Here is a 27,371-nt window from a genome sequence, read left to right as displayed (position 1 = left end):
TATTTGAGCCTTAATGTCAGAAAAGGACTTGTGGTGTTTATGCTGTTTTTTGGGTTCATTTTTTAAAAGCAAAACCTGATATTTACCTTTGGAAAAGAGAAGTATGTCAACTGAAGATAGTTTTAAGAAAGCACTTTCTGCAGACCTTCCATAGGCTGGATCTACACTGCTCTATATCCCAGGATCTGATCCCAGATTATCTGCTTTGAACTGGATTATATGAGGCCCCTTCTAGAAAGTCAAATAAAATCCAGATTATCTGCTTTGAACTGGATTATATAGCAGTGTAGCCTCATATAATCCAGTTCAAAGCAGATAATGTGGATTTTATATGGCAGTGTAGATAGGGCCTCAGTCATGGAATCACATTGAATGACCTTGGGAAAGTCATATGCTCACAGCCCCAGAAAACCCTGTAACAAGGTTATTATCTGCTGGAAATGACTTGAAGACATACAACAATAGACCTTGTGTATGCAGGGGCGGTTCAAGTGCTACGCGAACTACGCGCCTGCAGAAGGCGCAATCCTATAGGGGGCGCCATTGAGGCACCTCCAGTTCAGTAGAGAGGCGGCAGAGGAGGGGTAAGCAGAGGCAGCGGCAGAGGGAGCCATGGAAGGTAAGGACCCGGGCCTTTGGAAACCCGGAGCGTGTTGGTGTTTAGCAACACACTCCGGGATTCCCTAAGCCGGGCCTTTGCTGGATGGAGGAAACTTCCCACCGGTAAGGGCCCATTGCAGCGAAGGAGGAGGCTGCGGGGTTGGCGAGCAAACTGCTACTCTCTCCGCCAACCCTGCGGCCTCCTCAGAGGTTGTGAGGTTTGTTGGAAACTAGTCAAGTGGGGTTTATATATCTGAGGAAGGTCCAGGGTGGGAGAAAGAACTCTGTTGGAGGCAAGTGTGAATGTTGCAATTGATCACCTTGATTAGCATTAAATGGCCTTGCAGCTTCAAAGCCTGGCTGATTCCTGCATGGGGGAATCCTTTGATGGGAGGTGTTAGCTGGTCCTGATTGTTTTCTATCTGGAATTCCTCTGTTTTCTAAGTGTGGTTCTTTATTTACTGTCCTGATTTTAGAGGTTTTTTTTTTTAATACCGGGGGCCAGATTCCCTTTCGGTGGCCTTTTAATTCCTATGGATTCCTAAGAACCCTCAGGGCTCTTCCACACAGCCATATAACCCAGAATATCAAGGCAGAATAACCCACAATATCTGTTTTGAACTGGGTTATCTGATTCCATACTATCCTATATCCCAGTTCAACGTTTGATGCTAAATTTGCAAATATAGTAATTCCTACATAACATTACCATGTATTGAACTGCTTTTTATGTTGACTTGTTGTAAAACATGATGTTTTGTTGCTTAATTTGTAAAATCATAATGCAATTTGATGTTTAATAGGCTTTTCCTTAATCCCTCCTTATTATCCAACATTTAAATTTATCTAAAGCTTTTATTTTTCAGTGATTGGTATTTTTTTTGGGGCGGGGGGAAGCAAAATTCTGTTCGCTTACACTTGAAAATTACCTAGGGCCGGCCCTGTGTGTATGCAAAGCTCAAAATTCTTCTGAATACTTGTTGCCATCTAGTGGGCAGAGGTTTCAACAAACCTATGCATGCTTTTTGAGTAGGATTGTGTCCCTCTTGATGTTATAAAATGGGAGTTCCCATCATCCTGCTAGGTGCAACTATATTATAATAGTAATTCTCTAGAATATATTCTATAATTAGAATATTGCATTTACAAAATGTTGCATTTAACTTTTAACTTTCTGATTTTTGTTTTGTGACTGCTGTTGGGCACACAGGCTGTTAGCAGAATTTTTTTTTTTCTCCTAATGATATACTTTCAAGAGGTATTTGTTAGACTGGTAGGTGAAGGCCATACTAGGATTTTACATGCATCATGTTTCATACTTCAATGATTTCCTCAAGCAATCTTTATTTCATGGGCTGGAGTGCTGTTATTTGCTCCAATCGTTTTTGGATACAAATAACACATATGTACATACATACGTATTATTGGAACCACTTTCCTAAAACAATATGTAGTAAGTCCAAAGATTTTTTAAAAGATATGCAGCTAGTTTAACAGTTTCTTTCCATAAACAGCAGATGTCACTATTGTCATTCCAATTGGAAATAAGAACCTGAAAGACAATTTTGTATGTTATGTTATATGATTTTATATTAAAATATTTTACAAAGCCACCACAAACTCTCAATTGTACATAGAAAGCATTTATAAAATCCATATTCTTTTTGAATAGAACACTGAACAACACATAAGTTCTGAGAAAATATCTGCTAATATCCTTTTCTGTTAGCTAATTTGAAGCCAAAATAATATAACTTTTAAAAAAACTACTAAATGTGAATGTGTAGATATTGCTTGGTCTTTCAAAAGTAAAGCATTTTGAAAATAGTCTTATCTGTTTATGTATATACTATAATTGAGAGGGACAAATGGAGCATGGATGATACAGATAAACGATCACCTTTTCAGGCAGAGTTTATGCATTGTCATTATTGTTGTTGCTGTGTGCCTTTTCAAAGTTAAACCAACCCTAAGGCCCCTTCTACACCGCCATATAATCCAGATGATCAAAGCAGATAATCCACATTCTCTGCTTTGAACTGGATTATATGAGTCTACACTGCCATATAATCCGCTTCAAAGCTGATAATCTGGATTTTATATGGCAGTGTAGAAGGGGCCTAAGACAAGATTTGTTCAAAAAGGGTTTGCCTTTGCCTTTTTCTGCGGCTGAGAGCATGTGACTCACTCAGGCTCCATCCACACTGCTATATAAAATCTAGAATATCTGCTTTGAACTGGATTATATGGCAGTGTAGACTCGCATTATCAAATTCAAAGCAGATAATTTGGATTTTCTTCTTTGATGATCTGGATTATATGGCAGTGTAGATCCAGCCTCAGTGGATTTTAATGACTAAACTGGAATTTGAGCACTGGTTTCCAGAGTTATAGACCAATGCTCAAACATCCCAAATACAGGCCCACTTCATGTGTATATGACCCTGTAAATTGAATTCCTCACCCTGAGCACCAGTTAAAGAAGAAACATTGGACACCTTGATTAATTTATAGCTCTTCTCTGAAAACTGATTCATAAGACAACCACCTAAGCTCTGTTTACGATGTGTGCATTGTCCATTGCCATTCAGTACACAGTTGCATGATTAACAATCCAATCTGCCTCACTGATGTGGGGTCAGCCTTTTGGCACCAGCATTCGATCCCAATCCACAAACTACTGACACTAGTACCTAAATTAATCTGTCTGAATCTTGCTCTCCACTAGCACATATTAACTGGAGGCAAGGAGAAATGTGAGGAAGGCTTCAGGGAGAAGGAGGCATTGTATCTCATTCTCCAATGGTGCATAAACAATGTTAGCCTACAGGAGATGCTGTGGGTTTTTTTTCTTTAATTGCTTCAGGGAAAATTCTGATTCTCTATGCCTTTGCTCCTCTAATGACAAACTTGCCGAGCTCCAAACCACCTCTATTTTTCTCTTCCTCCCCATGCCTCCAGCATACCCTAACCGTAATTATTTCCCCAAAGCATTTGGCATGTTCATCCAGTTAAACTTTACTCTGCTTTGAAAATAATAATAAAAAACTGTTTTGGCCGGCAAAGGTGAAATAGCTTCATGATTATCACAGAGAACAGCCAGACAGCATTTTCCAAAACCATTTGTGAAGGGAGGGATGGTGGCTTGATTATTATAAAGGAAGTTAACCATTCAACACTCTTCTCTGAGGAAGGTTATTTGTATGTTTAAAATACCCAACTACTAAATTGCAGTGGAAATCCCATATTTCTTACATTCTAAGATGCCATTGATTGCAAGATGACTACTAATCTCAGTACCATCAAGAGAATAAAAGCTTTATTTTTTGCATATAAAAATCTGCCACAGTTCCAATACATACCCTATTTTTAGATGTATTTATACATTGGGGGGAGGAGTGCTTCTTAGACTTTAAGAAATATAGCTAATTCTATAATGGCTTCTGGGTTGTTTACATTAAGAAAAACCAGAGGCAGCAAGTTACAGGCAATGATGTTGCTTGCAAATACAGTAGACCTGCTTATCCAACATAAACGTGCCAGCAGAATATTGGATAAGCAAAAATGTTGGATAATAAGGAGGGATTAAGGAAAAGCCTATTAAACGTCAAATTACATATGTGGATGTGAATTTTATAAATTGGATGTTGCTCATCCTGCAAGTGAGAAGAACTGGTTGAATTTGTGGTGATACATATTGTTTTTAGTTGTTTGTAATTTGTGTAATTCTTTCATTTCATTAAAAGGTAAGTGATCATCTCTGCAATATGAATGTGCTGTCATCATGTAAATAAAAGTGATTTGGTCATGTTCACATTACTCTCCTGGAGAGTGGGACTTTCTTATTCCCCTTTGGGGTCTCTGGAACTGTAAGGAGTCAGATATGGAGAGATGTGGTATAATAAATCAAAATTAACTCACAATGCCCCTATTAAAGCAGCTCCACTGGCTGCCGATAAATTGCCAGGCCCAATTCAAGGTGCAGGTTTTGACCTATAAAGCCCTATACGGCTCAGGCCCTACCTATCTCCGTGATCGCATATCCCCCTATGAGCCAGTGCGGACCTCGAGATCATCCGAGGAGGGTCTTCTCGCGCTCCCACCACCGTCTCAAGTGCGGCTGGTGGGGACGAGGGAATGAGCCTTCTCGGCAGTGGCCCCCCGGCTCTGGAATGCATTGCCAAAAGAGATCAGGCAATCCCCTACATTATCCAATTTCCGTAAGGAACTAAAGACCTGGTGGTGTCAGCAGGTTTTTCAGTAATTACATTGGAATACCACCGATTTCTGGGCCTGAATATATTGCACAAGATTTCTCTAACTTAAAATGATACATTTTAATACATTGGATTTATGGTTCACGTCCCCTTGATCAGGTCATGTGTTATTTATTTCTATAATTGTATTTTTACTTTGCTTAATAATGTGTTATTATGTTGTTATGTAATGTTTGTGTTGTTTTTATGATTGGAAATCGCCCTGAGTCCCATCCGGGAGTTAGGGTGGTATATAAATAAACTTTTATTATTATATTATTTATTATTTTTCTTGAGGTTCAGTCCCACTTTGTGAGCATAGTTTTAATCTCATCTGCTTTCCCACTGCCCTGTGGTATTGCTTAGGACATGAATATTTATTACAGTTAAGCCCCCCCCCCCCCCCCACCACGTCAAGGTGGCACCTATTGGGGGGAGGGATTCATTGGAATTTATGCCACAAGTACCACCTCCCAGCAGTAAAGAACTGGTGGGATCACAAACCTGCAAAGGTAATGTAAAATGAACACGCAAAGATACTGTGGGACTTTCGAATCCAGACTGACAAAGTTCTGGAACACAACACACCAGACCTCACAGTCGTGGAAAAGAAAAAGGTTTGGATTGATGTCGTCATACCAGGTGACAGTCGGATTAATGAAAAACAACAGGAAAAACTCAGCTGCTATCAGGATCTCAAGATCGAACTCCAAAGACTCTAGCAGAAACCAGTACAGGTGGTCCAGGTAGTAATTGGCACACTGCATGCTGTGCCAAAAGATCTCAGCCGGCATTTGGAAACAATAAACATTGGCAAAATTACCATCTGGCAACTGCAAAAGGCCACCTTACTGGGATCTGCACGCATCATCCAAAAATACATCACACAGTCCTAAATGCTTGGGAAGTGTTCGACTTGTGATTTTGTGATACGAAATCCAGCAGATCTATCTTGTTTGCTGTGTCATACTATGTTGTTGTGTCAATAATAATAATAATAATATAAAAACTTTATTTATATACCGCCCTATCTCCTAAAGAGGACTCAGGGTGGTTTCCAACTTAAGGCAAAACATTTAATTGCCAAAAAGGAAAAACCATACAATAAAATTAAACATCATAAAACGAAAACATACAATCATACTAAAACATTTAAAATCCAGTTTCAAATTGCCATCATCTATCTGAAGCCATTGAGTTATATTTATATTATGCATTAGCTGCTCGCCTATAATTTAATGTTCAATGATAAAGGAAGTGGTCACCATGAAGCAAGGGTATGAAGGTCGGACAACAACACCATGAGACCAAGATTCAAATCCCTGCTCAGTCATGGAGGTCTACTGGGTGCCCTTGGATATCTCACAAAGTCCCAGTCTTAGAAGAGATTGCAATGGTAAACAGTAATTGAATAAAGCTTGTCAAGAAAATCATATGATAGGGTTGAGTCAGAGTACAGAATAACAACAGCAAAAGTAAAAGAAGGATCCCATATGGAGTCAGGAATGCTTCATTGATGCCTTCTCGGAGATTTTTGCTGTGTTCACAGCTTACTTGTAACATACAAATAGGAACCTATTACCCATATTTGCTACTTTGTCCACTTATTTATCCTGCACGCAATGTTGGTGTTGCTTACAAAAGAGGAAAATGCCTGAGAAAACAGTCGCCTGCTGATGCAACCATATTAGGTTGAAGAGTTTGCAAAATCCGCCTAAGGAAGATTCATTGTTGCAGCTAATGTTCTAGCATACACTTCCTTTTAATCAACTCACAAGTCAGAATGACATGCACTGTTAGCAGACAAATAATTGCTCTTCCTTTAAACTGTTTAGATTGTTATTTACCATTTTCAGATGTGGGTTGTGGAAAGAAACCATGTGGCTTGCATTTTGGTGAGGACGTGTAATAAGATGCTACTGATTCTTTAATTACAACACTGCCAATGTTCATTAGGGTTAAACTAAGCAATCAAGGAAGGTAAGCACGTGAGGATGCCTGGATTACAAATGTAAAGGATCTTCTGGAAATACACATCTTTTATTCATCCTTTACATTTGGAAAAGTGCTTCCTTTTAAGAAATGCGTAAAATAGCGAGACTTGCCACTGTCAAGTCCCAACTTCTTTCCTTTTGTATTCTTATTATTTTGTACCAATGAAGCAAAATGCAAGGTTACATGTTTGGATGTTACCCAGAAGTACTATCTTAGTTACATTACAGAATCTATCAGCTTCCTCAGTCCCACATAACTGTATAAAGATTCAACCCGGTTGTCCTTTCTACTGTCAGATCAACTTATCTTCTCCAGTTCTCATTAGGCCACTGGCTTATGCTTCCTGATAGGTCAGAATATACTCATTCTGCACCACAGACATCACCATTTTAACTGAACTAAATAAATTCAGGTCATTAAGCAAACATCAATCATGAAGACAATATGAAAAGATGATAACACTTAGTAAAGCGAGAAGCTGTAGGAATAGAAAAAGACTGAATTACAGATACATAGACTCAATGAAGGAAGCCAGAGCCCTGAGTCTGCAAGATCTTAATAGGACTGTTAATAAGTGGGTGTCTCGGAGAATTGGCATTTATAGAGTCACTATAAGTCAAAGTTGACTTGGAAGCAATTAACAACAGCAATAAAACATCTGAATCATTTTAAACAGGCCTTGTCTCATTTATTATAACAGAAATTGTCAGGCTTTAGATCTGTGGGATATGAGAACCTTTAGATCAGTGGTTCTCAACCTGTGGGTCTCCGGGTGTTTTGGCCTACAACTCCCAGAAATCCCAGCCAGTTTACCAGCAGTTAGGATTTCTGGGAGTCGAAGGCCAAAACATCTGGGGACCCACAGGTTGAGAACTTGTAGTTAGATCCCAGAGCAAGAAACACATACACAGAAATGGAAGCCAGCAGTTTGTTTTGAGCAACATTTCAACAATATGATGGAGTTGAAGTGCAATTTGGTTTTCCTTTTGTTTGTTGATTGGTTGATTTAATGTATATCCTACTTTTCTCCTGATAGGAGACCCTAGAAGGCTTATGACAAAATTCAAGATTAGATACAATTAAAAACCTGATAATACACAGGTTAAAGACAGAAGAATGTTGGCAATTAGAGTAAGAAGTATTTAAAGTATAACAATAAAGGTAAGAAAAGATGAAGACATCACCGCCAAAAAACCCCACTTCAGTATACCGAATTCAACTCCACATGGCTGTTTAACTAAAAGTGATCTTTACCTGCCGGTGAAGAGAGAGGAGACCAGCATAGCTCCCTGTGAAAGGCAATTCCACAGCCTGGGAGCAGCTACTGGGAAGGCTTTCTCACATGACCTTATATTTTGTTAACAGCTGGGAATCAGACATCATTGCCCTTTCTAGAAGACCACTCAGAGATCTACCATACAGTCCAATTGTATAGTTTGAGAATTTTTGTTGTCCAGAAACTGCTAGTTATCCTTGTTAAAGGACTCTGGAAGCTGTAGTAAAAATAGATAATTTCAGGCTTTCAACATTTCTATGGCTCCTTCTACAAAATGAATAACTAACTTTCTACCTCTCTTAGTTAAAGTTGTAGGTACCTAGGGCAGCCTTTCATTATCATAAAAACAACTTGCACCAATGTGTCCACAATACAGAATTATACCACTCTGACAGCACTTGAACAGCTATGGCTCATGCCATTGAATTCTGAGTTTTGTAGTTTGGTGTGGCTAAATATCACACAAAACTAGATCTCAGAATATTTAGAAGAATAAAGTCCTTGTAAAACTCCAATATTCTTTGAAATATGACACTAGAAGTTTTGTCAAACTGCATTGATTCTATCAATGCCCGCAATAGCGCAGTGGGTTAAACCCTTGTGCTGGCAGTACTGATGACAGGTTGCGTTGCTGACCTGAAGGTTTCCGGTTTGAATCCAACCCGGGGAGAGCGTGAATCCTCCCCATGCGAGGACATGAGAGAAGCCTCCCACAAGGATGGTAAAAACATCAAAAACATACGGGCGTCCCCTGGGCAACGTCCTTGCAGTCGGCCAATTCTCTCACACCAGAAGCAACTTGCAATTTCTCAAGTTGCTCTTGACACAGAAAAAAATTGTTTCTGTAGTATAGATGCACCTTTAGTCAGAGTTTTTAATATCATGAACAACTCCTTTAAAGATGAGATTAAAACCTAAACTAATTTGACTATCATCGAAACCAGCAGCTCTGGCCCGTTCTGCACTGCCATATAATACAGATTATCAAAGCAGATAATCCACATGATCTGATTTGAACTGGATTATATCAGTCTACACTGCCATATAATTCAGTTCAAAATAGATAATCTGGATTTTATATGGCAGTGCAGAAGGAGCCTTAAACTGCTAGAGACTCACTGCCCACTTCTGAGAGTTTTATGCCACAGCCCTGACTACTCTGGAAACCTCCTAATTTCAGGAAAAGATGGAAGAAAATCACTTTAACCTCTCTGGCAAACCTCAGTAATGCATGTCTTTTGTGAAATCCTGTTTGACAGTGGCTTGTTCACCTTCTCAGCCATATTAACTCCTCACACTCAGATCCTGGTGATATAATCTAGCATTTTGTATATACTAAACTATCAGTGTTATTATCCGGTCTCCTACCATATGACTAAAATACGTAAATATGTTACTGGTAGGACAATACCAGTGGCTCCCTTATCAACAACAATAATCTCTGATTTAATACTTTTATCTTATCTTCCCATTCTTTTAAAAAATATCAGAGCTAAGACTGGCATTTAAGTCTATAGTATCAATACACCATCAAGCAGATTTCATCAGAAATGCAAGCCCCTACAGTTTCATCGGACCACATGAATTATAATCCATTGAATGTTACAAGCAAATTGCTTCTTGGATTTCAATCAGATTTGTAACAGCAATAGCTTCTTTGCATATATTCAATTTCTATACCCTCATGATAGAACTACACTGGTACTAGTTGCATATTGTATTTGTTCAATTGCTTTCTTTAATAGGCTTTATATTCAGTCCAGTGAACAAATTATTCCAGTTGGAGTACTTAGTCTTAAACTGATTTCTAGCCTGATCCTAGTATCTGCTATAGTGACAGAAAGCATGACATTACTCTGATGCTATAATGTTTCTCTGAGACTGGGTGTCAAATTTGTTTTTTTAAAAAAATCCTTGATAACTTTCAAGTCTGACATGTTCAAAATTCAACCAAATTCACCTGAGCTTGTGATTTTGTAAGACAGCAGATAAGCCAGCAAAACTCTTTTTATTCTGACAAGCTTTTAAATCAGAACATTTTAAAGAATGTATTGTGTTAAACTAAACTGTTTTTAATTGCTTTTTATCTTTTAAATTACATTTTATCCTTGTAAGTGTAGGATTAAATTGTTTCATACTATGAATATTTTAAATTTATTTTAATGCCCACTTTTTGTGTGATTTTAGTTACATCATTCTTTTAAAAATTGTAATCCACCTTGCATCCCAATTATGGGAGAAAGGTGAAATAAAAATAAATATGATGATGATCTGTTTGAAATCTCAGATGTCATCTGTGAACTGTTTTTCAGGGTTCTAGCCTGAGCTTGCAATTATGGTGAGTCATTTTGGGATATGGTTCTAGCACATGCATATTCACACAATTGCAAATTATAGAGTCAGGGTAGGGTTTGGTGAACACAGCCTGGACAGGTGTGTAATGTTTCCTTTTCTTCTGAGTGCACAGAGAAAACAGCTGATTAAAAAGGAGGAGAGGAAGATATAGGAACCTCTGATGGTTCAACAGGTTAAAACGCTAAGCTGCTGAACTTGCTGAATAAAAGGTTGGCGGTTCAAATCTGGGGAGCAGGGTGAGCTCCTGCTGCATAGCCAAATCTGGTCTGTTTTATGGAACTGTTTAATAACTTTTCCTGCATATTATTGACATACATTCTAAATCTCCCCAAAACATCCCTTAACAGAGTGATGTTACATTGAACAGCATGAGGGAATACAATTGAATCCTTTGAATCTCATACAGTACATTAGTGGCAGAAGGTTGAGAAGAACCACCATCTGGAATCGGCTCTCCAAATGAAACCTCTCTAGAGTGGCAATATAGATTTTGAGCATCAAAATATGTTGAGATGGCCAAGAGATGGGTAACACACTCTTTCAAAAGTTTGGTAGCTTTTGAAATAGAGGAAAAATAAGTTTCATCTGTACTAGATCTGATTTGCCATTATCTATCTGAAATATACTGAAATATATTTATATTATGCATTAGCTGCTCATCTATAATTTAATGTTCAATGATAAAGGAAGTGGTCACCATGATGGTCTGAAGGTTGGACAAAGACACCATGAGACCAGGATTCAAGTCCCTGCTCAGTCACGGAGGTCTACTGGGTGCCCTTGGCTATCTCACAAAGTCCCAGTCTTAGAAGAGATCGCAATGGTAAACAGTAATTGAATAAAGCTTGTCAAGAAAATCATATGATAGGGTTGAGTCAGAGTACAGAATAACAACAGCAAAAGTAAAAGAAGGATCCCATATGGAGTCAGGAATGCTTCATTGATGACAATTATGCCTTCTCGGTGATTTTTTTCTGGATGAGTGTATAATGTTTCCTTTTCTTCTGAGTGCACAGAGAAAACAGCTGATTTTAAAGGAGGAGAGGAAGATAGAAGCCCCCAATGGCACAGCGGGTTAAACCACTGAACTGCTGACTCAGACTGGTGGTTCAAATCCTGGGAACAGGGTGAGCTCCCACTGTTAGCTCCAGCTGGGAACACGGAAGACTGGGCAACTTGGAAGGCGCTGAACAGACTGAACTTTGGCACCATGAGCTGCAGAGCCAACCTTACGAAATGGGGCTACAAAGTAGGGTCTACATGCGAGTGTGGAGAAGAGCAAAACACAGACCACTTACTACAATGTAATACATGCACAGTGGAGGACCTTCTTATAGCACTCCAAGTGGTCAAAAGAGATTTAGTATAATGCCAAGTTTTAAAACTTGGTTTTTCTATACACTATAACTGTATTCTCAATTCGCTTCTGACATGATAAATACATAAAATAAACAAGAAGAAGCCTGAAAGAATAACCATCAGTCTAATGTGTTCTTAAAAGTGAGGCGTTATTGACAAGTGGGAGTTCTGAATGACATCATCCACTGTCCCTAACTGACCCTTGGGGAGCATACGTCAAGCCCCCCTTTCTCCTGCCTTATTGAGGCCTGTTCTCTCCTCTCGTGGGAAACAAAACAGCTCCTGCTCTGCGGGCCCCGCGCGTGCTCTCCCCAGCGGCGCGAACCCTGACCGGAAGTCGGCGTTGCCCGTAGCAACCAAGGGACGCGGGGAGGCCGGGAGAGGCTGTGGAGACCATGGAGGAGGCTCCGACGATGACGACGACCTCGGAAGGCACTTTCTGCCTGCACCGTATCCTTCTCATCGTCTTCTCGCCCCCGTTCCTGGGTTGGGAGGGCGCCTCGGGGGCCGAGGAAGGGGAAAGGGAAGGGGAAGCAAAACAACCGCCGCCGCCGGTCTTTCTGTCCCCTCCTACTAGTTTCCTTCGTCAAGAATGTAGAGCTGTGTTTCCCGAACTCAGATCTTTGTGGACTTCATTCCCCACAATCCCTTCGCATTGGCCAAGGCGCCTGAGACTTCTGGGAGTTGAAGCCCAAAACACCTGGAGGACTCCAACTTGGGGGTCGGGCTGTAGGTTGCATCTAGACCAGGCTTGGGCAAACTTCGGCCCTCCAGGTAATTTGGACTTCAACTCCCACAATTCCTAACAGTTTAGATCAGGCACTAGACCATGGATCCACTTTAAATCTAGTTTCTGCCTCTTGCAGAATTCTGGGGTTTGTAGTTTAGTGAGGCCCAGGACCTCTTCGGCTGAGCAGTTTAAAGGCCCCTCCCCTAAATTATAAACAACCCCAGAATTCTGCAGGAAGCAGTTACAGCATTTATTATTATCATATCTATACCCTAAGGAGTCCCGGTGGCAAAGTGCGTTAAAGCACTGAGCTGCAGACCAAAAGGTCCCAGGTTCAAGCCCTGGGAGCGGCGTGAGCGGCCGCTGTTAGCTCCAGCTCCTGCCAACCTAGCAGTTTGAAAACATGCCAATGTGAGTAGATCAATAGGTACTGCTCCGGCAGGAAGCTAACGGTGCTCCATGCAGTCATGCTGGCCACATGACTTTGGAGGTGTCTACGGACAATGCCGGCTCTTCGGCTTAGACATGGAGATGAGCACCACACCCCAGAGACAGACATGACTGGACTTAATGTCAGGGGAAACCTGCTTTATCTCCCCAAAGGGGACTCAGTGGCTTGACATAAAAGATTAGTATACAATTTAAAATATATAAATATGCAAAAATTAAAATAGAAACGGATGCATACATAAGAAACAATAACTTCCATAACCTTGAGCCATGGCAGCTAAATTGGTATCAAAGTGCATTCATTCATTCTACAGTGTAGATGCAGAGATAGAGATAATATCTGGATATCATATAGCTAAACGATTGCAAGGAAGTGGGAAAAGGAATTAGGTACTTTTAAACACTGCTGAAAAACTGGATAACAAAAGATTGATCAGGACAGGGGGATTGCGTGGTTTCCAGTCTGTATGGCTGTATTCTAGCAGCATTCTCCCCGGACGCTTCGCCTGCATCTGTGGCTGTCATCTTCAGAGGGTCTGAAGTCGCATCCTCTGAAACATAGCTTAGAGCACCTGGGATTGTTTTGCAGTCTCTCATCCAAGTATTTACCAGGACTTACATTGCGTAACGTCCAATATCTTCTGAAGATGCCAGCCACAGCATTTCAGCCATTAAAGCCTCCAGCATTATACATTAATCAGAACTGTTAATCAGGAAAGTTGGTGGGTTTGTATATTTTCACCTTGACATTGCCTGTCTACTCCATCAATCTTTCACAGGGTTTCCTTAAGGCAAGGAATGATCAGAGGTGGATTTGCCAGTCATTTCCTCTGAAACACAGCTTAGAGCACCTGGGATTCTTTTGCAGTCTCCCATCTAAGTATTAACCGGGGCTTACCTTACGTAATGTCCAATATCAGATAGCATCTGGAGCCTTTAGGATATTCATAAGATTGTGATCTACACAGGTTTTTCTGCTCCCTAATAAAGTATAAACCCTTTAACAGCAAATAGTAGTTATGGTGATTATTTGAAGGCTACATAAACACAGTGCTGGATTGAGGACAAATGAGACCCTGTGTTAGTTAAGTTATGAAGCCCCTTTCATACTTGGGCCCAGAAGGAGATAAGCCCAGTGCACCTACAGTCCCTGCTTTGTGGCATATTCCCACAGATTATCAACTCTATCATTATGTCTGGAATTGCTCTGAAACAGAACACCTTTAAATTTAGAATTGCACCAAATAATCAAAATCAATCATAAAACATTTGGGGTGGTTAATCCAGCACTGTGTAAATACATTTATATTAAAGAATAAAAATTATTTCAATGATTCAATCAGTGTTACCAATTCCATCCTAAATTATGATTTATGTAGCAATGCACTGCTTGCATTGTTGAAGCAGAGTTGCAAACCTCATTTCAAGTTTCTCTTGTAGTTTCGCAACACTTCTGTTACTATTGAATTTTCAAAAATTCTATCAGCCCTTTACCTTCATGAATTCTTCATTCAGACATCCATGGCTTGGGAAATATCTCTCCCTCCTAAAATCCAAAAATATTAAATGTCAAAATCAAACTTACTTATCTCTTGTATTTAAAAAAATGTTTTTTTAAGACATTTTTTTAAAAGAATGAGAAAATCTACCCGTGTTGTTGAATTCATAAGAGACAGTGTGGTGTATGGGTTTGGATGCTTTATTAAAACCATGGAGACCAGGTTTCAAATCCCTACTTGACCATATAGCACATCTGCGCCATAGGATGAATGCAGTATTACACTCCTTTAACTGCCATGGCTCAGTACTTTGGTGAGGAACTAGCAATCTTTGGCAGAGAGGCTAAAGACCAAATACCACAGCTCTAGGGATTCCATAGCATAAAGCCATGACAGTTAAAGTAGTGTCAAACTGCAGTAATTCTGCAGTACAGATGCATCCCTGAAAACCCATTGGGCGATCTTGGGCAAATCCTACTCTCCCAGCCCCAGAGGAGAGTAAGGACAAACTTCTGAACAAATCTTGCCAAGAAAACCCTGTGATAGATTCACCTTAGGGTCACCACAAGTCAGGAAATATTGGAGGCACACAACCATTACAATATGCCATTAAATACAGTATATGTGCAGTTATACAACTTATAAACAAAACCAACACTTCTGGTTTTATTTTTCCCAGTTGATACATCTGTTTCATTAATTTTTGTAATAGTAATGCAAATAGCTTTATATTTATTGGATTTCTTGTAGTTTTCTAATTCCCCAGCCAGAACGTATCGAAAGGGTTATGTTGACAAACATTTTGGAATTTTTTGCAGCTTTATGGCTTTTGTTTTTAAAAGTCTCACAACATTGTATAAGTCTTCTTCCCACAGATAGTGGAGTTTTTCTTTTTGGTCTGGGAATAGACAACCTTTTTTACTTTGTGATTCTATAAAGAATACAAGGGAGGATACTTTTCCTAGATTCGGGGCCCTTTTACTCATGCCTAAAAACCTGGAAGTAACTAGGATAAAAGAGAGGGAGTGGTTAAATGATGTTTAGACAGTGTGGATAGAACCGGGTTAACAGCTGAAAAGCACGTGTTTAAAAGATGAGCTTAAAACCCGATTTCCTACAAAAAATGTGCATCTTTGCAAGACTGTATATCCCTGCAGTAATGGAAAACACATGGCTTCCTTCCCATCTTGTGTGGACTACTCCAGTGCACATGCACATTTTAAAATCCCAAAACAGCTGATCAGGCTGTCAAAAAATGGAGCCACAGACACACAGGTGGATAAAGGGAAGCACATTTGGAAATCAGTTAGAACTCTGCAGCCATTCCTTTCTTTAGAACAGTGGTTCTCAGTCTGTGGGTCCCCAGGTGTTTTGCCCTTCAACTCCCAGAAATCCTAACAGCTGGTAAACTGGCTGGGATTTCTGGGAGTTGTAGGCCAAAACACCTGGGAACTCACAGGTTGAGAACCACTGCTTTAGATCTTTATACTATTAAACAGAGTTTGAATTTAGAGTTGGGTGTAGAGAATAATAAATCTCCATGTATGAACGTCAGGATCGCTCCATGAGCACATATGAGGTCCAGCGCATCTTGGAGAGATTAAAAAAACCTCCCCGTCCACCCTCCATCTTGATCCACTCCAAAGGAAGGTGTAAGGACAGCAGGGATCTGCTTGTGGACTTTTTGTGTGTGGCTGTCATGTCCTGGGATTTTTTGCTCCATTTTTAATACCTGCATGTTGACACTGTCTGGAAGAACCCTTTATTAAACTTGGCCAACATGCTCTAAAGACACTAGATCTGATTTTGGAAGCTAAGCAGAGTCAGCCCAGTTATTGATTGGATGTGCAACCACCAAGGAATACTAGGTGTTGTTGGCTATATTTCAGGCTGGATTTACACTGCCATATAAACCAGATTATCAAAGCAGGTAATCCACAGGATTTTCTTAGAAAAAGAAAACTCTGGGCCCTCAGGGTGCTGAGGATACAATCCTATTTATCAGGGAATAATCCCTACTGAACTCACTGAGATGTACTTTTGAATAGAGATGCATAGGATTGCATTGTTGATCAGTTTTGTAAAGCACTCCCTATCCACTTTGTACTCCTAGACTACTTTCAGGGTTTTCTTTTTCTAAGATGAGTTGAGATGTGGCAGGAGTCTTCATGGTAACTACTTACATTTTGCAGAGGTCTTGTAGCCCAACACAACACACACCTATTCAGAAGTAAGTTAAGCAGGACTTGACCCTGGATCAATAGACATCAGGTTGCAACTTTACAGGCCAAGCTAGTATATATTTTTTATAGAATTAAATCACTGAATGTAATTATACTATTAAGTCAGTATGCATAAGTTTGCAGCGTTAGCATTTTATCTTATGAAGAGAGGGAGAGAGACAGCTAACGGAGACACTTGATGCATTGACTCATGAGCAGAATTCTGATTTTTAAACCATTAAAAACAGTGATTTCGTCACCTTTTTCTTTTATTTTTTATTTTTTACTAAAAACTAAATTGACCCCCTCTATGATTGTCTTCTTTCAGGGATTTTTTTTACCCATGGAATTCACAGCGCACTTCCTGAGAATCAAATTTCAGCATAAGGAGCAGAATACAAGATGGATTAGCACATCCTTTTACAATTTTTAAACTAGTGTACACCCCATCTATTTTAGATTCTTTGTCTGCAGCTTATGCATATTTAAAATTGTGATGTAATATATCTGCCATTCAACTTTAATAAATATATTTTAGATTAGGAAATACCTTATTGTGTTGTTTAAATTACAAGAATCTTACTGGGATGCAGCGAAGTTACTTCTGCATTATATTCTTGTTCTGTATATTGATTGCTTTGGAGCAGTTCACAGATAACAAGTTTCCTGAAGCAACTATGTATGATATTGTCAAAAGCTTTTGCTGAGTCATCAGATATGTATGATACCACCTGTGTACCTCTTTTAGCTTACCTGGGCATTGGGTTTGCTGTTTTATTAGTCTTCTTGTCAGTATAATAAGGGAAATGAGATGAATTCAGACACATAGCCTGAAAAAAAAATTAGAGGGGGATGCTGAAACAATTTTTAATTTATGAATTGTCAAAGGCTTTCACAGCCGCAATCACTGGGTGTTGTGTGGTTTCCAGATTGTATGGCCGTGTTCTAGCAACATTTTCTATTGACATTTCCGCCAGCTGTGACTGCCATATTCAGAGGATCTGATGGTGGTAAAGCAAATGGAGTATATATACCTGTAGAAAGTCCAGGGTGGAAGAAAGAACCAATGTCTATTAACCAAGTGTGAAGGGTGCAATTAGCAAGCTTGACTTGCAAGTGTTTGAGTGGGATCCCTTCATCAATTTTTTTTAATTTTTTTTAGCGAATCATGAAGAGTAGGTCCATAACACAAAATAATTTAAATTCTACGTTTCATATAGACTTAATTAAATCAAATTTCTATTTTATCTACATAGTTTTAATTCTAAAAAATCCTGAAAATGACTCTTAATTAGTAATTTTGTGGTTACAAAAGAATACCACAATGCCTGTTGGAAACACTTGAAAACATTGAGAGAAATCAGGCTCCAGTAATAAACTTTGGTGGGCACTTGCGTGCGAGTCCAGTTAGTCTTTCTTGCCCCATTGTGCTTCTTATGGTATGTTTTCAAACATTTAAGAGTTGAAAAAAACCTTTCATTTTGTAGTTGTTGACACTGACAATGTTGTAGAAATCTGAATAAGTTTCTTCACATTTGGAAAAAATTGTCCAGAGACAAGATATGCTTCCAGTGCATTTGATGGTTTTTCTGCAGGTGCAATATTTTTCCATTTTCTACACCACAGGTCAAATTCTTCCATCAGTGTGTTAGTATCTTGAAGGAATTCATTATAAAGTTCTGTGCACTTGTTCAAATTGTATTTTAAATGGCCACAATTAATATGTAGGAACACTTGCAGTTCTTGAACTGCTTCCCTGGACCTTGTAAACCTTTCTTGTAGCTGACTGCAGAAAAAGTCCAGAAATGGGATGTACACATTTAGCCTATAATATTCCATTGGTGTTGGTGAAGTTGCCTGCATGTTGCTTTTAGAAGTCTGCCTTGAACAGATGCGAGGAATCCTAACTTCTCCACCCATAGACTCCACCACTGTTATTGCTGTGTCAAATATATCCTGAAATTCTTTCACAAATTCTGTGCATATTTCCCTGGCTTTTTTAAAGAGACTGTCGACATGTTGCAGACTACAGAAAATGTCCACATCTACTCTTTGTAATGTTTTGCTAAGCTGAAGGGATGACAGAAACTTTTTTAGGATCAGAAACAGCCTTGTTATAAATTCCAAGGTCTAACAATGACACAGCTTCTTGTCTTTGGTCCTGTTCCATGGTTTCTCTGGCAGGGCTTGGATTAGAATTAGATGAACCTATGGTCGATATTTCAGTTTCCACAGTTTTCACCTGCAGTCCAAGTGTGCATGTTCTGTGGTCTTTATCCGTACCAACTGCTGCAATGGTTCTCAGCCTGCTGCTTTTTTTTTTGGTTTTCAATATTTGCCTTTTTCTTTTTTGTCATGAACTCAAAAACATTCTGTTGCTTTGATAGACATTTAGGCATCTTCTTGAGTTAGGTGGATGAAAGGAAACACTAATCACAAATTATATTTGTTATACACCTGGAAACAGCATGAATTGTATTTAAGATTAAGTTTTTCTTATGGAGCTTAACCTGGGGTGTCCGATTCTGATCACAGAATCACAGAGTTGGAAGAGACCTCATGAGCCATCCAGTCCAACCCCCTGCCGAGAAGCAGGAAATCGCATTCAAAGCATCTCCTGATGTCACTTTCGGTGGATTGTGTCATCTTCACGTCACAAGTATGGATTAAACACCCACAACATCAAAACTTGATCGCTTCCACTATGTCGGCTTTTTAAAAAAATACTGAAAAGCATGTGTGTGGGGGGGGGGGAATTGAATCCATAACCCACCCACCCCCCCTGACTATAGGCTTGGATTAATTTCAAGGATAGCAGGATACTGAAGGAAGGTGGGCTTTTTCTCATGGTGCCTCTGCTCTTTGTTGTAAAATTCAAATCACCATGTTCTGATATATTCTTTCAGTGCTATATATTTCTCTCTGTGTATGTGAGGATATAACTCAAGTAAATGCCAAAGGAGACATCATAAATATTTTGAGAACACATGGAATGTGGCATTTGATATCAGTCAGATGGAAAGGGTTGAGATCAGTCTGACATTTGTAAACTGTCACCACAGGCTCCATGTTTGAAGCTCTTCAGCTCTGGATTTGAGTCTTAGGAAACGACTACTCTTTTATTTTCAGAAATGGGTGGCGTGGAGCAAAAATAAAATATAGGGTGTCATAAAGCTGTTATTTTTGAAATTAGAGTGATTAAGATATTGACACTCCCTGTATGCCTTTAACTCATTTTAAATAGTTTTACATAAACCAGTTACTTGCCTATTTATCTGTAGGACTGTCAGTTTGCATTAGAAACAGCTGGCATCTCTGGCTGACTGTCTTTGTCTGTGTACCAAATTATCTTCCTTGGGGAAAGAAGTACTTGCGGGTAGAAGGTACCAAGGCAAAGTGTTTATTATCATGAAATATTATGTATTGCTTTACCATACAGTTGCAAATAGAGACAAATGCAAATTCAGCTGAAAATCCTCGACATTTAAATTTTCTGGAATTGGTAGTGATGAGGAATGGTGAGGTCTTTAAAAAAAGTTAGGGAAATTCTTCTAGTGTCCGTATAGATGTTGAGGAAGTAGGCTTAGTTTGAGAAAGCTTATGCTACTTCTCTCAATTAGTCTCTAAGATGCTACAAAAGCCCTTTGCACAAATGTACATATTTCTCTACTTCTAAATTCCATTCACTCATGTATAAAAGTGGGAAGAGATGATGTTTCCCTTACAGAGGCATCTAGCTGAACTGTGGGAAGCAAGAATGTAGTTTGCAATCCATTTTGTACACAGATTGCTCACCTACAACGTGGGAGTTACTCTTTTGTCCACAAATTTAACCTGTAAAAGATTGGTTATACCTATTATTCTTATGTATGTCTGTGGTATCTTCTTTTCATCATTCCTTAGATGCTTAAGACATGTAAATATTCCTTGAAATTCCAATTTTGTGTATATTTCTATATCGATACAAATCCCACTGAATGCACATTCAATTGCATCTATAAATCTGTTATTTGTTTATTGACTCATATTGAAAATATAAAAATGCTTGTATATCAGGATAATAGTTTTAGTGATTTTGTTTGGCTTGTTATCATTTAAAGAAATAATCACAATTGTAATTTGAATTACAAAAGGCAAAGTACAAATTAAAATTTAGCCATTTCAGTTTCTTCAGTACAGTTTACAAGGATTACTAATTCTTGATGAAAAGATTGGCAGTTCAGCTCTTGAGTTTTATTTCTTCCTCTTTTGTTGAAGTGGATAGATGTGTTTTTGCATTGCAACTTATATTTTGGAGTAGCTGAAAAGAGGAGCCCTGTGGGGGCAGATCTGTTATCTTTGAGGTCACTACCATTGGAGTTATGGTTACAGTTATAATTATGAAATAGGGACAGCTTTGGTTGTTTTGGTTAGCAACTTTTGCTCAGAACTGGATGGGAGAATTGTGTTTTCTGGATCTCTCAGTGCCTTTCAATGCTGATAAGTCATGGTTTCTTTCTTGGACACCTTCTTACTGACATGGAGCTTGAAGGCAATGTTTATACTGGATTCCACTGGGGTGGTGAACTCAGAAGATGATCCTGAAACACTTTTGCCTTTGGCAGTTGACTTGTGGGGTCCCTTAGAGTTCTGTTTTATCCTTCAGGTTATTTAATATATTCATGCTTCTGCTGGGAAAGATTGTCCACATTGCCTTTGGATGTAACTTCGTAGGGCTGCACTGGAGGAGTGTTTGGAACTTCAGCTGTTCCAGGGGGGTGTAGATGGCTTGTTCACTGAAGCTGGCAGGGAACACATAACTTCTATACTGCAGTAGCTTCACTGTTCATTGCTCTCCATCTGAGGAAAATTTTAAGTGTGTGCGACTATCATCTAGGCTATCCCAAAAACTCTATTCTCTCATGTGAGTTTGTGTGTGTTTTGAAATCTTCAGGGGAACCCTTTCTTGTTACAGTAACCTCCCAGGTTCATCTGTTCAGAACCTAGGAAAGGATTTTTTCAGTTGTTTGTCTCAGGCTTTGTAACTCCCCATCTAGGGATGTTAGACTGGTGATCTCCTTGCTGTCCTTTCATAGACAGATGAAAGCCTTTTCATTTTGGTAGGTCTTTGAGAGCTGATTGCTCAGGATAAAGTGCTGTGCAGTTATATTTATTGTTCTTTTAAACTACAGTTAATTTTATATAAAGTTTGATTATATTTTTAAAAGTTTATATAATATAATTTTTGGCTGCATCTGTCTTAGCTTTGTAAGCTGCCTTGGGTCCCAGATTGGATATAAGATTCAAAAGTACTACTACTACTAATAATAATAAAAAAGTGACATACAATGTTCCCTCTGATTCATTGTGTCTCTCTGGGATTTAGATGTATTACTGTACAGTTGACTCTCCATATCCATGGGTTCTGTGTTTACAGATTAAACTACCCACAATTTGAAAATATTTTTAAAAAAACACAACCTCAAAAACCAAAACTTGATTTTGTCATTTTCTATAAGGGACACCATTTGACTACGCCATTGTATATAATGGGACCAGAATATGTATGGATTTGGTATCCATTGTGGGCCTTGGAACCAAACTCCAGTGACTACATAGAGCCCACTGAACTGATAACTAAACACTTTAAAACATTTCCATGTCCAGTGTTAACAGATTAATTTTAAACTTTATTGCTGAATAACAGATTAAGTATTTCTTTGACCATATGCGATGTGCATACTAGGGCCTTTCTCACATCTTCTACACAAAATTTATAGTTTCAGCATTGGGTGTGATATAATGACTACCAGATCCAATGGTGCTATAAAAGTGTAATCAGAAAGCTACCTGGCTCAGAAGCCCCTAAATTATGAAGCATATACTTTACTCACTCTCACTGGGTGGCTTTGACATTTGGATTGTTATTAGATTGTGAAATCTAATAACACTGGATATGTTTGTCAAAATAGATAAGAATGAAAGGTACTATATTTCCCCCAGTAATATTAGTTTTTTCTACCATATTATAGTCTCACCAGTGGCACTATCTTTCCATGGTGATAGGATTGCATGCATCTGTGAGTCAACTGGCTTTTGCTGAAGTAGCAAACAAAATGTGCCAGACAACTACTAGGCAGCATTGGTAGTGCAAAGTTATATTGACAGAAGATTTCCTAGACAACAGCAGTGATAACATAGCTAGTTGTTAGTACTTCATAGAAGGAGGCATAGTAAATCTCTTTTTGGAAATTTTTATCATGAAAAGACTGGTGATTCATTGGCTGTCCCATGACTGTGGAATGATCTGCCGGAAAAGCTCCGACAGCCAAATGAGGTGTTGGAATTTAAAACCCAATTAAATATCCATATCTTCTGGCAGGCCTACCCAGTCAACTTTGAATCGTGAGTTTTGATTTGCATTTTGTTACCATTATATGTCAATTCTGTAGCTGTGTTTGGTTTTTCAGGTGTGTTTTTAGCTATCAAATTTAGTAATTTATTGTATTTAATATATTTTTTTGTTTTTGAATTTGTTGTACCCCATCTTGAACCATCAGGAGAGGCAAGAAATACATAAAAGATAATATTATTATCTGTAAATAAAACTACAGTGTAGATATACCCAACAACAATTATATTATAGTACTGCGCAGAACTGACAAAGATTGTGGATTACTGCTTTTATTGTCAAGTTTTACTTGTTCTCTTGTAAAATTTCTAATGTTCAATCTTTTATTTTATTATTAGATTTACAATGTCATTTTTGTTCATTTTAATAAATAATAGTAGCTAGGAGGAGGGAGCTGTAGATTCTGAATAGTGAGGGAAGTATTACCCTAATTTCCTTGACTGATATCTAGCCTCCCCTACTCCACAACATTTTCGGGAGAAGACTTCTTTTTCCAACAAGGAATTAATCTAAGGCTTTAATCAAACAGAAATAAAAACACCCAGAAAGTGGTGGTGTTATGAGTATGGATATGATGTTCCCTTCAGCCTCTGATTGTTATCCAGTATTGTTACAGAGAGTTAGAATTGGGAACAATTGTGTTTATAGAAATGCCTGTCAGCCAGGACAATTTTTTTCTGGCTGATCTTGTTCTGACATCAGAACTGCTCCGCTGACAAAGCTCTGCTGGCAGAAATACAAAAAAGAAAAAAGAGTGGAAATGTGTGGGACAAGAGAAGAACAATTTTACTAAATCCATCTTTGGCCCAGTGATATTGCCACAGTGTAGGTGCAAAATCAGGCCAAGAAATTTTAGTTCTTATGGTAATAGTTCTCAACATCCATAAACTGGGGGGGGGGGGGGGGATTTTGATTCAACATAGGACCTCATCACACACATTCTGGGCTCCATTGCCATGCGCTTCAGAAACAGTCCCATGGTCCCATCACATGATGTAAGGTCACTTCTGGTGAGACTTTTGTTTCTCCAGTGCATGGAAGTGGAAACAGAATGTGTTTTCAGGAGTCGTGTGCTCCAAATGTCTTAAGATGGCTAAAGACAGGAAAAGGACGAGGGATGGCTGGCCATTCCAGAAGACAGACCTCAATAAAAGGAATTAATTAAGACAGTTCCCTCTGCTTTCCCCCACTTTCCCACCACTCATAGTATGAGGTCCTTAGTTTCAGTTTGGCTAGTGTTGGCATCATTGGACCTTGCTTTATTTACCAGATGGATTGTGCTTTAAATTAAGATTAACAGTTAGGCTTGTGGTGGCAAATTTCTCTTGTAGAATAATCTACATCTACCAGAGTGTGTAACCATCTGGCAGCCTGTGGTAATCAATGAGAATAGTTTCTAATTGAGAATTTTTGGGAAATAAAATGATTACAGATAAAATATTCTCTAGTGTTTAAAAATGTCAGAGATAGATTCTGTATCCACATAAATAGTTGTGGCATTCACTGTTCTTTATATAGGCAGTTAAGTAGCAAACTGACGAAACTGTACAGTGTTTAAAGTACAAAGAATTGCAGCGTGTGTGTTGCTTAATATCACTCTGAGAGTAGAAAATGTGGAATATACATTTTAGAAGAATATTAACTGTGCTGGGAAGCCATGTTTGAAACTAATATGATTTGCTGTCTTAAACTTAACTGAGCATGCAGAGGTTACAGTAACAGAAAGCTCTGAAGATGACTACCAGTATGAAGAGGTAAGGAACAGGCAGAGCAATCTAGTGGGAAATGAAGAAATCAGAGCAAAGATGAAGCTGGAGGGCTGGATGGTCAGGAGAGAGGGCATTTTTTCCTTTCTTATTTTGCCTTTTCAGCTGACTTTAAAAAATGGTCCCATTATCTCAATCAGAAGGAATAAACTAGTCTGACTCCTGTGCTAGCATTCCCCTTTTTCGCCACATTTCAGGGGTGTAGATAAAGGAGGGCTTTGATTTCTCCTGGCATGTCTCATTTTCCACCTCTCCAATATTAGAAAATTATGGGTTGCAGAAATTATGTGGCTACAGAAAGCTTTCACAGCCAGCCATCCTCATTCACTGGGGTTAGGGACACAGGACTCCCATGAAAGATCATGAATACAGAAATTGCTAATTTTTCATATAATAATAATATAATAATAAAACTTTATTTATACCCCGTCACCATCTCCCCAACGGGGACTCGGGGCGGCTTACATGGGGCCATGCCCAGAACCATATAATATAACAAAATATAAAACAAGACATCATAACACAATTTAACAATACAATAAATAATAACATACATTACAACCCAAAATTCAGAAAAAGCAATAAAAACCAGGGCGGGCCACATGAACACTAAGTTAAAACTCGGTGAGAAAGGCATATGAATAAAACCACGGGGAGCAGGGACATAAAATAGTGGAACAGTCTAGAGGATAGATATCCCAAGGGAATAACCGAAGAAAGATATGACAGTTACTCTCCAAAGGCACACTGGAAGAGCCATGTTTTTAAGTCTTTCTTAAAGGCTAGCAAAGTGGGGGCCTGCCTAATCTCAGTGGGCAGTGAATTCCACAGTCGGGGGGCCACAGCAGAAAAGGCCCTCTCCCTTGTTCCCACAAGACGGGCCTGAGATATAGGCAGTGGCGACAGGAGAGCCTCCCCTGACGATCAAAGAGATCGGGTGGGTTTATGATAGGAGATACGGTCACTAAGGTAGGAGGGTCCCAAACCGTTTAGGGCTTTATAGTTGATAGTCTGCACCTTGAATTGGGACCGGAAAATGAACGGCAGCCAGTGGAGCTCCTTGAACAAGGGAGTAGATCTTTCCCTGTAGCTCGCCCCCGTTATTAATCTGGCCGCCGAGCACTGGACCAATTGTAATTTCCGGACCGTCTTCAAGGGAAGCCCCATGTAGAGTGCATTACAGTAGTCCAGTCTAGAGGAAACTAAGGCATGCACCACCGTGGTCAAGTCAGACTTCACGAGGTATGGTCGCAGTTGGCGCACAAGTTTGAGTTGTGCGAAAGCCCTCCTGGCCACCGCCGACCCCTGAGCCTCAAGCGTCAACGCTGAATCCAGGAGGACCCCCAAACTGCGGACCTGTGATTTCAGGGGGAGTGCAACCCCGTCCAGCACAGGTTGCCACCCAATACCCCGATCAGACGAGCGACTGACCGGGAGGGCCTCTGTCTTGTCAGGATTGATCCTCAGCTTGTTCCTCCTTCATATCTGAGAAAACACCTCTCTAGGAATTTCTAAGTGTTAAGGTTTAATTTTTATAACTTTATCATTGTTTAATTGTATTTTAAAATGTATTTAAAATTATATACATATACTTTTATTGAAGTGTTCATATAGTTTTAGTCTGCATTGAATCTCCCCTTCTCCTTCCCTCCTTTCCTCTCTTCCTATTGACTTACTCATCCAGCAAGCTTTTGAGGAGGAACAGATCACTCTTTCCATGGTTTCAGACATATCACTTGTCAGAAATTTGTCCAGAATCCCTTGCTCCATACATTTATTAGTAGATGCACTGGATGAATTGAATGAGAAATGAATAAATTATAGGTGTGAGAACCAAGATACAAAAAGCTGCCCTATATGAAGTCATGTGATTGCTCCATGTAGTAGAGACCACAATTGATTTCTCAGACAAACAGTAGCGCTCCCAATATCAGAAAGAGGATTATCCTGACTCTGCTGGATAAGTTCCTTGTATTTCGATGCTAAAGACTGAAACAATGTGGAACTCCCTCCCCAGGAAGATTAGATCAGCCCCCTCCCTCCTGACTTTCTTTAAAAAAGTCAAGACATGGCTTTGTGACCAAGCCTTTGGAAAACTGGTGCAATGTTAGATATGAAAGATGTGCAACTGACTACTGGAATGGCCCGGACTACGTTTGTGGATCATGTGAATTATTATGTTTGTATTGTGTTAAATGCTTTTAATTATTTTAATTGTATTTTATAACTTTTTAATGTTTATTTTATTGTACACTGTTTTTTAAAGGCATTGAATTGTTGCCTATGTTGTAAAGCTGCCTTGATTCCCAAGAAAGGCAGGGTAGAAGTGCCGTAAATAAATAAATAAACAAAGATGCAACAATGTAAAGAATCTTCTACCATGAATCTACCTACCCACCTTGGTTTTCTGGTGACATTGCTGAATTATGGCAATTGCTTACAATGATTCAGCCTGAAACAGTGTTTGTTTAT

General features: G+C 39.2%; 1 protein-coding gene across 1 annotated transcript in view; it reads left to right on the top strand.

Moving 5' to 3' along the window:
* The first annotated feature begins 12,134 nt into the window (after nucleotides 1-12,134).
* Nucleotides 12,135-27,371, top strand: part of spag16 (sperm associated antigen 16) — a 583,704-nt gene continuing 568,467 nt past the window's right edge. Inside the window, exons 1-2 of the mRNA XM_062961030.1 lie at nucleotides 12,135-12,291; nucleotides 24,841-24,887. Of these exons, the coding sequence (XP_062817100.1) occupies nucleotides 12,237-12,291; nucleotides 24,841-24,887 (102 nt within the window). The 5' untranslated portion in view covers nucleotides 12,135-12,236. The remainder of the gene's footprint in view (nucleotides 12,292-24,840; nucleotides 24,888-27,371) is intronic.

This window comes from Anolis carolinensis, chromosome 1 (genome assembly GCF_035594765.1).
Source record: "Anolis carolinensis isolate JA03-04 chromosome 1, rAnoCar3.1.pri, whole genome shotgun sequence".
In the NCBI taxonomy this organism is placed as follows: domain Eukaryota; kingdom Metazoa; phylum Chordata; class Lepidosauria; order Squamata; family Dactyloidae; genus Anolis; species Anolis carolinensis.
The sequence above is the reverse complement of the archived record's forward strand: the minus strand, read 5'-3'. Positions and strand labels throughout refer to the sequence as shown.